The sequence below is a fragment of the Vombatus ursinus genome, unplaced genomic scaffold (assembly GCF_900497805.2).
Source record: "Vombatus ursinus unplaced genomic scaffold, bare-nosed wombat genome assembly UNPS02014817.1, whole genome shotgun sequence".
NCBI classification, from domain to species: Eukaryota; Metazoa; Chordata; class Mammalia; order Diprotodontia; family Vombatidae; genus Vombatus; species Vombatus ursinus.
In genome coordinates, this window is record NW_020954595.1 from 13,667,523 (window position 1) to 13,679,039 (window position 11,517).

Sequence of the window (11,517 nt, forward strand, 5' to 3'; positions counted from 1 at the left end):
AAAGTTTTCTCCCCCGTTCCATCTCCAGGGCTTAGCACAATGTCTGGAAAATAATAGGTGCTTAATTAATGCTTATTCACTGAGTGCAAATGTCATTCCATCCATTAGAGTAGCAGCAGCCCTTGCCTCCTTTGATCATCCTCTTTATTCCAGTACAGCATGAACACACACACATCCTTCTATCATCTAGCCAGCTAACTCTACCTACTAATAAGTTGCCCCTCGCTTTTATTGGTAGCCTTCTTGCTATAGGATTTCTAGCATCTGATACCTTTGGTTGCATTGCTATCTCCTCTCCTGGGTCGTGTCCCTTGTGAATTTCTGGCCATATCTGCTTTCTCCTACATTATAGATATTCCATTTTTTTCCCATTTGGGTCCAGAAATATCAATCCTGCCCCGAAACATCACGTTTTTAAGCAGCTGTGCCCTTCCTACATGTGCCTTTCTCTTCTAAAGCTTCTGACTCATCTGAAAACACCATTGGCCAAAACACAATCTCTGACCCTATGGTTTTTAGCTTCTTTCCCAAGGCTTCCTGACTATTAGAAAGACTTTCCAGATTCCTCATGGCCATCTCATTTCATGTCCATGAGAATTACCACCAGTGGGGAGGAGGCATCAGGTTGAACAAAACTTGGTAGATACTCTGCCAGATTCTATATCCACAACATGGGACCACAAGCCTTCTATTGTTATTGTTACTCCAAACAATTGCTTCCTGAGCATCCCATGGCAATAATTCACCACCCACTGTCATCCATTTCTTGGTCACCTCTCACCCAATGGCCTCATTCCTTGGAGGACAATCACTAAGCCTTGTCAATTCCAATTCCCCAATTTATGTACACCTCTTGGATCTCCCTTCTCTTCATTCTTACTTTCACAACCTTTGTTTGGGCCCTTATTTCTTGGATTATTTTGATAGCATCCTGAGTTATCTTTCTGGCTTTAGCCTCTCCCTTCTTTAAGATAACCTTCCTCACCTCAGTGTTCTTCCCTTGGTTGTAGGATCATACATTTAGAAGAGGAAGTAACCTTAAGTGTCATACATTCAAACCTCTTCATTTGATAGGTGAGGACACTGAGACCCAGAGAGGTTAAGTTACTTGCCCAAAGTCATAGCCACTATGTCCAAGAGCCAGGATTTTCCCCCATGTCTTCATCTCTAGATCCAACCCATTTCCTATTGGCCCATACTGTCATCTCCATATATCAATGTAGTGGGAATGAAGGTTAACATAATGACAGCCTAAGAGAGACCCTGGCAACTCTGAGATACTAAAATAATGACAAATCTTCAAGCACCAATTTGGTCCTCTATAATAGCTATTGAAAACCAAGCTTAAGAATTAGGTGCCCAGGATGAGAAGCATGGGTACATGGTGGATGGCAATGAATATTATCATCAATGAAGTCATCAGTCTTCCAAAGTAGCAGTGTGATGATGAGTTAAAATAAGCTAGGTAAAGATCAGTTCTAAATGTTAATAATAATAATAATGACAGTTTTAAGCATTCAATTAAGAGTGAGTCAAATATGGAACCTGACATTAACATCAGTGTTTTAAAGTATTGTTCGTTGCAGCTTGGAGATGGGGGAGGAGAAAAGTGGGCATGAGTGTGTTAAATAAGCTTAAATAAGCACAGTCAAAGTGGAATTGGTGTTTGGCAATAAGGGACATTTTTAAGATTGCCTTCTCATGGTTTTGGTCTCTACTATAATTTGAAATCTTAAACATAGCCATGGAAAATGAAACAGGTTGTGTTCTACCTTCCCAACCTCCAAATGGGTTACTCAGAGATGCTGACAAACACACTTTTGGTAAAGAAAAACAAAAGGTGAGAGGCATGTAGTAAGTTTATCTTTTCTCTGAGTGACTACTTGTTATTTGAGTAAAGTCTTATCTAGGTTAGCTCCAGCTTCCTAGCATTTTCACTTTCCAATACTGGGAGGGGTCCATTATCCATTAAGGTGCTTAGCTAGACATTTGGTTTGGACTATCAGCTTTTAAACATTAGCTACAAGAAGAAATCAAGCATACTTCAATACCATTACGCCCATGACCTTCATAGCAAAACAACTGGTGCCAGATCAAGTTTCAACCTCTCAAAGTTCAAAGTTGGAACATTTTACAAACTAAATACATGCTGGAAATTTTTCCTAATATTATCTGCTCCCCACTCCCACCCCTTTGTGTGTCTGTCTGGCCATGCCTCTCCACCAACTCTACCCTCATCTATCTAGGTACTTGCTCAGGTTTCCCATATATGAAAAGTAATCAATTGAGACCTCAACTAACTATAACTACTTATTTCCTCCTGAGAATAACCAGACTCCTCTGGAAGGTGATTAAATCCTGGGAAACTTATTGATAGCCACCCATGCATGACAAAGCATGGTGGCCTGGTAGGTAGAGGCCACTGTCCTTATCTCAGTCACTTAAATTCTGGGCCAGATTCATTTGCATGCCAAGCCTGAGTAGCTTGGGAATTTTTAACCCTAAGTCAGCTGTATGAAACAAAAGGCTGTAATGCACATTTTCTTCATGTTGTACTCTCAGAATCCCCTAGTTTCCTTCAGATTCAGCTCAAGTTCCATCTCTTATGTGAAGCCTTTGCTGATTTCTCAGTTACTAAAGTCTTCCCCCCAATTCCTTTGTATTTATTTTGCATGCACTTATGTACATACGCAGGGTATTTTCCACAATAGAATGTAATGGTCTAGAGGTCAAGGACTGGGTCACCTTTGTCCTTGTGTCCCCAGAGGTTAGCATATAGTCTGGCACATAGTAAGAACCTCAAAAATTTGTTGATTGATTCCCACTGATTCAGCAACAAATAAATGAAATTAAAAGTAAAATGATGACACCTTTCTGACTTTCATTCAATTACCTCCTTAGCTGGGCATGGTGGCTCATAGCTTCCACATATGACTATGAGTAGAGTTATCAACTTTCCCTTGTCAGAAAGAGGCTTTCTAGTCACTACAATCTATTAGAAAGGAAATGAGACAACCAGTAGATGATCCTGAGGACTCCAGAAAAGTTATTAATACTCATCATATCAACTTTGTTGCCACCTATGTTCCCTTGAAACCTTTGTAAGTAGGCTTCTTTCTCCCCATTTGAATGGAACTCCTCTTTTGAGGATCAATGATGGCAGATCAAGTAGCCTTTCCTATGTCCTTACGTTCATTTTCTTCTCTGTAACATTTGTTGCCACTTGCCACCACCATGTTCTTGCTACTCTCCCAGTTTAACTCCCAAGGTACTCAGTCTCTTCATTCTTTCTGGCTTCTCCGTCCACTCATTCTCTTCCTCCCTTAAGATTGTTTCTTCTTCTCAAACTCTTATGATGTGCATCCCCCCAAAGGCTTAGCTTCTGTTGTCTTTTCTTCCCTTGATGATCATATCCATTGTCATCATTTCAGCTCCCCAAATGTACATTTCCAGACCTCACATTTTCTTCTCTTCCAGACTAGCATTTCCAACTACCTTTGATATGACTTCATGCAGAAGTCAATGAGGATCTCAAAGCCAACATGAATTAGACTTTTCTATGAAATATTTTCAATGTGGTCATCAAAATTTTGCTAGAATATTTCTAGAGAGAGATTCACTATCCACCAAGGCAAACCATTCAATTTTCAGATTGCTCTAATTATTAGGAAGGCTTTTTATTAAGTTTTAGATTTTTTTTCTAAAATCAAGTATAAATTTGCCTCTGTAATTTCTACCCAGCTGGGCCAGGAATACAATGACCAATCTCTCTTTCATTTGCTGAGTATTTGGCCTGCAGTCTTTTATTTGATCCTTACAACAATTCTGTGAGTTATGTACAATCATTAACCCCATTTTATAGATGAAAGAACTGAGACTTTGAGAAGTTATGTGACTTTCCCATGGGCATGCAACAAGACATAGTCTGAGGCATGATTTGAACCCAGCTCTTCATGACTCTTATTACAGTAAATGATAATACGATGCCCTCTTCCCCTCTCCCTCTCTACCCTCAAATCAAGCTCTATTTACTTTTCTGAATATGGATTTTATCCCTCCCATAGAATAAAAGAGCCCAGAAGACTGGCTAAAAGGCCCTGGACTAGATGTCAGTCAATAAGTAGGTGTCTAGAGGACCTCTAAGGACATGCCCCAGTCCCAAGTGGTCCTCTGCTCTTTGCATTGCTCAGCAGCTCACAAGCATTTTGTTGTATTTAAAGTGGCTCCAGACCCTTTGGGATAGCTTCAGTTGTCTGTGCTGAGTTCAAAGATTGTTGGAGTCAGGTAGCAGTAGGACACCCAGGGCATTTCCCATAGCTGACTCCTAGAGCTGAATTATGATCTCAGAGGGAGAGCAAATACCCTCACCTTCCATAGCTACTGGATTCAAGGCCATGGCTACAGATACCTGCATTCTCACCATGCATATAGACACCTAATAGGATGTCAATGGCCTTCTGGGCTTCATGACATGCTCATTGTGAGAGGCAGCCTACTATAGTGGATGGGAGGACAGACTTGGAGCCAGGAAGCCTGGATTCAGGTCCCCCTTCTAACACTTATAAGCTATGTGACACTGGGCTAGGCTTGCCTCTCTGAGCCTCAGTTTCCTCATTTGAAGAAGCATCATGACAATACCTACAGCACTTACCTCCCAGAGTTATTCAGAGGCTCAAATGAGAACATAGACTTGTAGCCCTTGGTGAGCTCTATGCTCCGATCATTCCATAGTTACTGTGCACTGGCATCATAGCAAAGGTCATCAGAGAAGAACATACATGGATAAAGTGGGGTGGGGTGCACTCCTGTAATGCAGTTGACACTTACTGATTACAGCCTAAGTGTAGTGGGCAGGACAAGTAACCCAACGCTCTGTGGTCTGCACTATTGCTCTGTCCTGTGTGCTGACAACATTATGGTCCACCGTCTTTGGCCATGTGGGCAGCAGGAAAAGAAGCACAGGTCATTATCCACAGGCTGACTTCCTCTGTTGTCTGTGGAAGGAAATCCATGGGGGAAGGCCACAGCAGGGAAAGAGACCGGTTCACTGTGAGACCTGCTACTCACTCTCTAACAGTGTAACGGCCCCCCTTCCCGCTGCACACTTGCTCACCGCAGAGGTCTGGTGCAGTTGGATGCTGGCTAGCTGGCTGGCTGGAGAGCAAATGGATTCCTGGGGTCACCTCGTCAATGCCCACAGACAACGCAGCTTTGGGGAAGGGTGTCAGTTCCAGATGAAAGGCAACATTTTCACCTGGTTTTGATTCACTTCTTGGGTGGCAGGAGACACAGTTAGACCTTTCTCTGTCTTTTTCTCTCTCTCTGTTGCCTTAGAAAACATGGAAATTCTTCTCCAGGAAAGTGCTGGCATCATTTTTGTTTGAGAGGATGAACTCATTGGCTTAAACAGAGATAACAGAGGCTCCTGAAAGAGCAGAGGATCCTAAGCTTCCCCTCATGTTGTTTTCAAGGCTAACAGCCCTTGGCACAACTTCTCAACCGACCCACAAAACCCTGGTGTCCAAAGGCCAGTTGGGAAACATTGGGAAAAGGCCAGTGTAAAGAGCCCCCTGTGAAAGGAAAGCAGGCGCAGGTACCTGTTTGCTGGGCAGCTGGTGGCGGCATCTGGGGACTTCTCTGGGCACTATACTGGACTGAGCCCATGGGCCGGTACTGCTGAGGTGATGAGGTAGGGAACTGACCAGATGGGTAGTAGTACACTGGCATCTGCTGCAGGGGAGAAGGGCAAGAGAGCCACAAATGGGCATGAGTGCGCTTTGCTCTGAAGGGCGGAAATACCTGCTCCCTCCCTCAGGGCACCTCAGCCTAAGCTTCTAGGTAGGACTGAGGCTTGTCTTTGACTTTTGCCTCTCCCTCCCTCTCAGACTCAGTCATCACTGGGTGCTGCCTATCCAGCATCTGGTCTCTACTTTCTGGTCCTCCCAATGTCATTCCACAACAATTCCTCATTCAGAGCAGCCTCATTACAGCTGGGTCTTAGTCCTGGCTCCCTGACCCCTATGGTATGCGCTCTGCATACCATACCAGTTAGAATGAACATCCTGAGGTAGGTGAATGAATGTCATCTCCCTGAAGGCAGAGCCTGTCTTGTTTCTGTCTCGGAAACCTGAGAGTGCCTTGTTCACAATCATCATTTAATGCCTGTTTGTAGAGCTTAAAATTAGACTTGAACAATTAAAACAAGAATGTTCAGGCAAATACTAGGGGATCTCACAATCTAAGGTAGTGCTTGAGGAGGGGAAATGTAGGTGTAGTCACAAGAATAGATGGAAGTGTTGATGTAGGTGGAAGAATAGGTGTAGATGCAGATACAGATGGGAATGTAGGTATAGATGTAGATATTTGGGTAGATGAAGGTGTAGACAGAAGTATAGATAGAACGTTGCATTCTGTGGTGGGAGACAACTTGCTTACATATAAGTGTATGTAAAATAAATACAAAGGAATTTTGGGGGAAGACTTTAGTAACTGGGGAATCAGGAAAAGCTTCACATAGGAGATGGGAGTCAAGCTGCAGCTGAAGGAAATTAGAGATTCACAGAGATCTTTGACTTAGGGTGAAAAAGTCCCAAGATACTCTCAGGCTTGGCATACAAATAAATTTGACCCAGATCAAAACTGCAGCTATAGATGGAAGTGCAGGTGTAGGTATAGATATCTTGGTCTACAGGGTCTTGGAGGTCAGAGGTGGCAATGATGGGTGGAAAGGACAAAGAGGCAGATTCTATCTTGATATTTGCGTGCACACATACACACACACACACACACACACACACACACACACACACACACACCCCTAACTATTTTCACTGCCAATAAGCAGAATGAGGCTGCTGGCCTCAGAAGGTGGTGGGTCCCTCTCCTTGGAAGTCTTTACAGAGAAGCTACCTCAGCACTGGCCATTCTAGAGCAGGTCCTTGGTCATGGACGGGTCTGACCTCTTAGATTCTGTTACTCAGGCCACATAATTAGGGGCAACATTTCAGGAGACTGAGTTCAGATAAAGCAATTATGACGACTTCAAGACTTCCTCCAGGCCTTGCTTCTGTTGGGGAATGGGTGGGGTGGTGGGTGAGGCTAGGGGATTGTTTGTTGGATGGAATGGTGCACAGCCTTCAGAATAGCCTCATAAATGCAGGATGCTCAGAGTGGAGGACATCTAGCGTCACCCCCCAAATGAACAAGCATTTCCTCCTCCCATACATAACCTCTGCTCAAAGGCCTCCAAATTGGGAGAGCTCACCACCTGTCATGGCAGCCCATTCCTCTTGGGGACAGTGTGACCATAAGAAAACTTTTCCTGACTTAAAGCCTAAATTTGCTTCTTTTACATTTTCTACCTAGTGCCCCTACTTCTGCCTTTTGGGATCAAATGGCACAAGCCTAAGCACCCCTTTTCTATGAGTTTAGCTACTCAAAGAGAACCATCTTTACATACTCCCCACTTTCTTAGCTTTTTCGTTTCCAGGACAAATGTCCCCAATTCTTTTACTTGATGCTTCTCATGGCATCAACTCCAGATCTGCCATCACCATGCTGTGTACTCACTTGGGGACATTCTCCGGTTTAACAATGTCCTTCCCACCATGGGATGCCCAGAGCAGAAAACCAAGCTCCAAAGGTGTTCAGAACAGGGCTGGGTCCCTAAGGACTAGTCCCTCTCTTAATGTGGTCTAAAATCACAGATGCTATCTTGATTGTCACAATGCACTGCAGAAACCATCAGGGACACCCTCATCTACTAAACACATGACATCTTCTTCCTTCCTACTTTATGCGTGTGACCCTATAGGAAAACCTTGACATTTAGCCTGATTGCATATTGGTGCCTCATATTCTAGTCTGTCCAGATTTTTTGACTACTGACTGCCCTCCCATGTGGCAGCTTTTGGGTCACCTTCTTATTTGATAAGTAAGCATCTATTCCTTTGGCCAAGTCATGGATAAATAGTCTGAGGTCAAGCGCAGTTCCCTGGGACATTCCACTGGAGATCTCCTTCTTGTGCCCTTAAACCACTAGTGACCACTCTTCAGGTCTGGCCATTTTCAAATCCCATTCAAATGTCCCATTGCCTAACTCACTACTTCATTTCCATAAGAAGAGCCTGAAACACTTTGTCAACTGAATTTTTAGTTAAGCATCTGGAAAGATGCACACCTCAGCCTCTTTATCCCAAGGAGATAGCCTTAAGGCCTGAAGTTGTCCAAGGCATGTGACATGTGATCACCAAGGGCAGCATGTCATGTTTCCATGTTAGCTTATTATTGGCTTAAAGTGCTGAAAACAATTGCACGACAAAAGAAAACAAATTAGGTTAAACTAGGGGAGGGAGAGGACAGTCAACCTGAGAGTCAACGCGTGCACACAAAGTCAGGTTCTTGTCTTACTCCAAACAAGTGATCATCCTTTTCGAAAATTCCTTCAGTTTTGACCCCAGCCCTACTGGGCCTGGTGCATAATAGGTGTTTCATCAATGCTCAGAGTGTCTGATTGCTTGCTGCCTCCACAACCATTGGCACAGCCTGCTCAGCCCCTCCCATCTCACATGTGGAAAAGGGGATGAGTCAGAAGCAGTGGACATCTCTTTTTTATTGATATTGTCATGTCCTCCTCTCCTCTTTGGGGCAAAGACATATATTTAAATGTCTATAGAATCCTAGAACCTCATATCCATAAGGGGAATTTGAGGTCATCTAGTCTACCCCATACCCAGTGTTCATGCAGTCTACTTGAATACCTACAGTGATAGAGGACTCACTACCATTCAGGGGTATTTATCCATTCCATTTTTTTGGACAATACTGATTAGAATTATCCCATCTCTGGACCATATATACATAGGAGAAATGGAACATTTAATTTGTTTTCAGGATCACAAGTGGCAATGCGAGATGACTGGAGAGGTCCACTACCTGAGCATCTTCACCTGCTGCCCTTAGATTCCTGGTGTTCCCCCTGTGAGTCTATGGATGGACCATTTGCTCAGGGCTGGCTGTCCCCCTCTCCCCAATCACACCATGTGCTCTCATCAATCCCTTTGTTTGCTACAGGGCTCATAAGCCCCATCAGGGAATGTCTTGTAATCCAGAGGGATTGTGGACCTCTCCCTGCCCTCTCATTCCTCTCCCTGCCCTGAGCTCTTGCCGTTTCCCAAAGATTGATTACGACACTCTAGGGATTTTGCAGTACATTTTCTTCCTCAATACAATGGCACTGAAATGTCTCCATTGAGCAAAGTCTTCTATTCCCCGTCCCCCCTGCCTTGGGTGAAGTCCTCTGTGCTCTATTCTGCCATATGTTGCCTTGGACGGTAGAATCGGGTCATAAATGTGGGATGCAGAGTGGTGAGAACATCTGGCACCAAAGTTCTGCCCTTAAGACTTTTGATGCTTGAGGTTGGTGACTTGTGTATTGATGCAACTGTCTTTCCCATAAGCACTAGAGCCCTGAGCCAGAGGAACCTGCCTTTCTAATCAGATTTGAGAAGAGGCAAAATCAGTGAGGACCACTGAGGGTGAGCTACTGTCATGTGAGCCCTCCCTCTGAAGACAACTAGCAATGGTTTGTGGTCTCCTTCAGTGGTGCAGTGGTTTGTGTCTCTAAAGAGTAATTTATTCATGACCTGAGTCCAGTGACAAGAGGAGAATGAAACCACACTCTGAATTCTGAATAGGACACACAAGCTAGGGATTCCTAATGAGGCTGGACTTTGGTCATATGTGTGTAACTGGAAAATGGGCCAGGAGTTTCATCTCCCCATTTTGCTTCCTGACAGTAATCACCTGTGCCATCCTGCTCAGATCCCCAGGAGAAGGCTGTGGGTATTTGGTGGTGAGCTGTAAAATACCATCCATCTTGGAGGAAACAGTAAAAATCACTGATCTGTGGTGTATTACATGTTTGGGCCAATTAAGGATGATGAACAGCACCCATGGCAGCCTATAGGAGTGCTGGGACACTGGAGGCTCACTTCCCTTCCTCCTGCCTATCCAGAGGCAAGACAAAGTCTGGAGAGAGGAATCTGAGGAGAAGGAGTCCTTGGGTGGCACAAAGCATCCATCTCCATAGAGCTGGGAGCAGAAGGCTCAAGCCTGAGAGCCTTCTCTGAGGTCACAGCCCGACCGCCCCAGAAAAGAGGCTCTTACAGGTATTCTAATCCCTGTGAGCTCTCCTCTTGTGCCACATTTCCCCTGCACAAGGTAGCCTGGGCTCTGTCATGGGGCCACTCTTGGATGAACAATGGGAAGTGACCTAATTTAATCATTGTTTACCATTTATTAATCAAATGACCATCCATTGCTCAGCCTTTTCTACAGTTTTTCAAAGTGTGTTGTAGTAGCACTATAACTCTGACTGTCAGAGAAAGGATATGACACCGACGTGGAGGTGGACATGAAAATACAGTTCAGCGAATGCAAATCAACATGGCAGCCAAACCCAGTCTAGGCTGGACTTAAGTGCGCCAGCTGAGTGTACTTACCTGGGCAGGGGAAGCCTGCTGGATGAAGCCCTGGGGTGCAGGGGAAGGCTGGAGGACTTGCTGGGAGAGGGAAGGCCCTGAGCCTGAGAAGCCTCCAGGAGGAAGCTGCTGACTCGTTGAGGTGAGGACATAGCCTGGCTGTTGTCCTGGCTGCTGCAGGATGGGCTGCGGGTAGACGGGGCCAGTTGGAGGGTCAGGGGTGTCTCCTGATGACTGTCGGCTCAGGCTTATTTGGCTGAACTGTGTGGCTATGTCATCTCTCTATGAGTCAGAAAGCAAACAAAGAAATGAATCAAAGTGACTTCTGGATATTATACCTAGCAATGGAGTGGGGGGGGAGGGAAGGGCAGGGCAAAGAGGAGGATCAGGACCACAGATTCCAAGTCAAGAGAAAATGTTAGGGGATGAGGTGAGGAAAAGGGGGAAGAAATTCATGGAGAAGGGGTCTGAATGTCTTAGAGTGGTGCCTCTTCTCCCTGGGGCTTCAGGCAATTCTGAGCCAACATCATGAAGCCCTGGATGCCAGGAACTGAGCAGATGCGAGCATCTTTTTCTGACTGGACAAAGACACAGGGCCCAGAGATGTTAAGAGACTCGCTCCAACTCACAGGGTTGGTGGAGCCAATATATACTTTCCCCAACATCCTTCTCAATGGGACTATAGTCCAGGAATAAATGAGACATTTAGTTTCTTGCTCAGTAGGTCCACTCCCTGCCTCCCAAGTCCCTTAGCAGAGAAACTGGGGCAGAATTTTTCAATACTATCCTTGGAAGCATCAACCAATGCCCCACATGCCCCTCCCCTTCCATCTGGGCTGCTGAGTCAGGAGAAGCCCGCACCATCCACAGGAGTTGGGGGATGTGTGTAGGGGGGAGAGCAAAGGCATTTATATTACCCTCCCCCCAACCCCACCATGGAGGAACTGTTTTGTTTATTAGACCAGCCAGAAACTAAGTCAACTCTCTCTCTCTCTCTCTCTCTCTCTCTCTCTCTCTCTCTCTCTCTCTCTCTCTC

The 11,517-nt window shown here is 45.0% G+C and overlaps 1 protein-coding gene across 1 annotated transcript in view; it reads right to left on the minus strand.

Moving 5' to 3' along the window:
• Positions 1–11,517, minus strand: part of ARPP21 (cAMP regulated phosphoprotein 21) — a 107,593-nt gene that overhangs the window by 36,161 nt on the left and 59,915 nt on the right. Inside the window, exons 17-18 of the mRNA XM_027835884.1 lie at positions 10,503–10,763; positions 5,598–5,730 (exon numbers count right to left, since the gene is read on the minus strand). Coding sequence (XP_027691685.1) covers positions 5,598–5,730; positions 10,503–10,763 — 394 coding nt within the window. The remainder of the gene's footprint in view (positions 1–5,597; positions 5,731–10,502; positions 10,764–11,517) is intronic.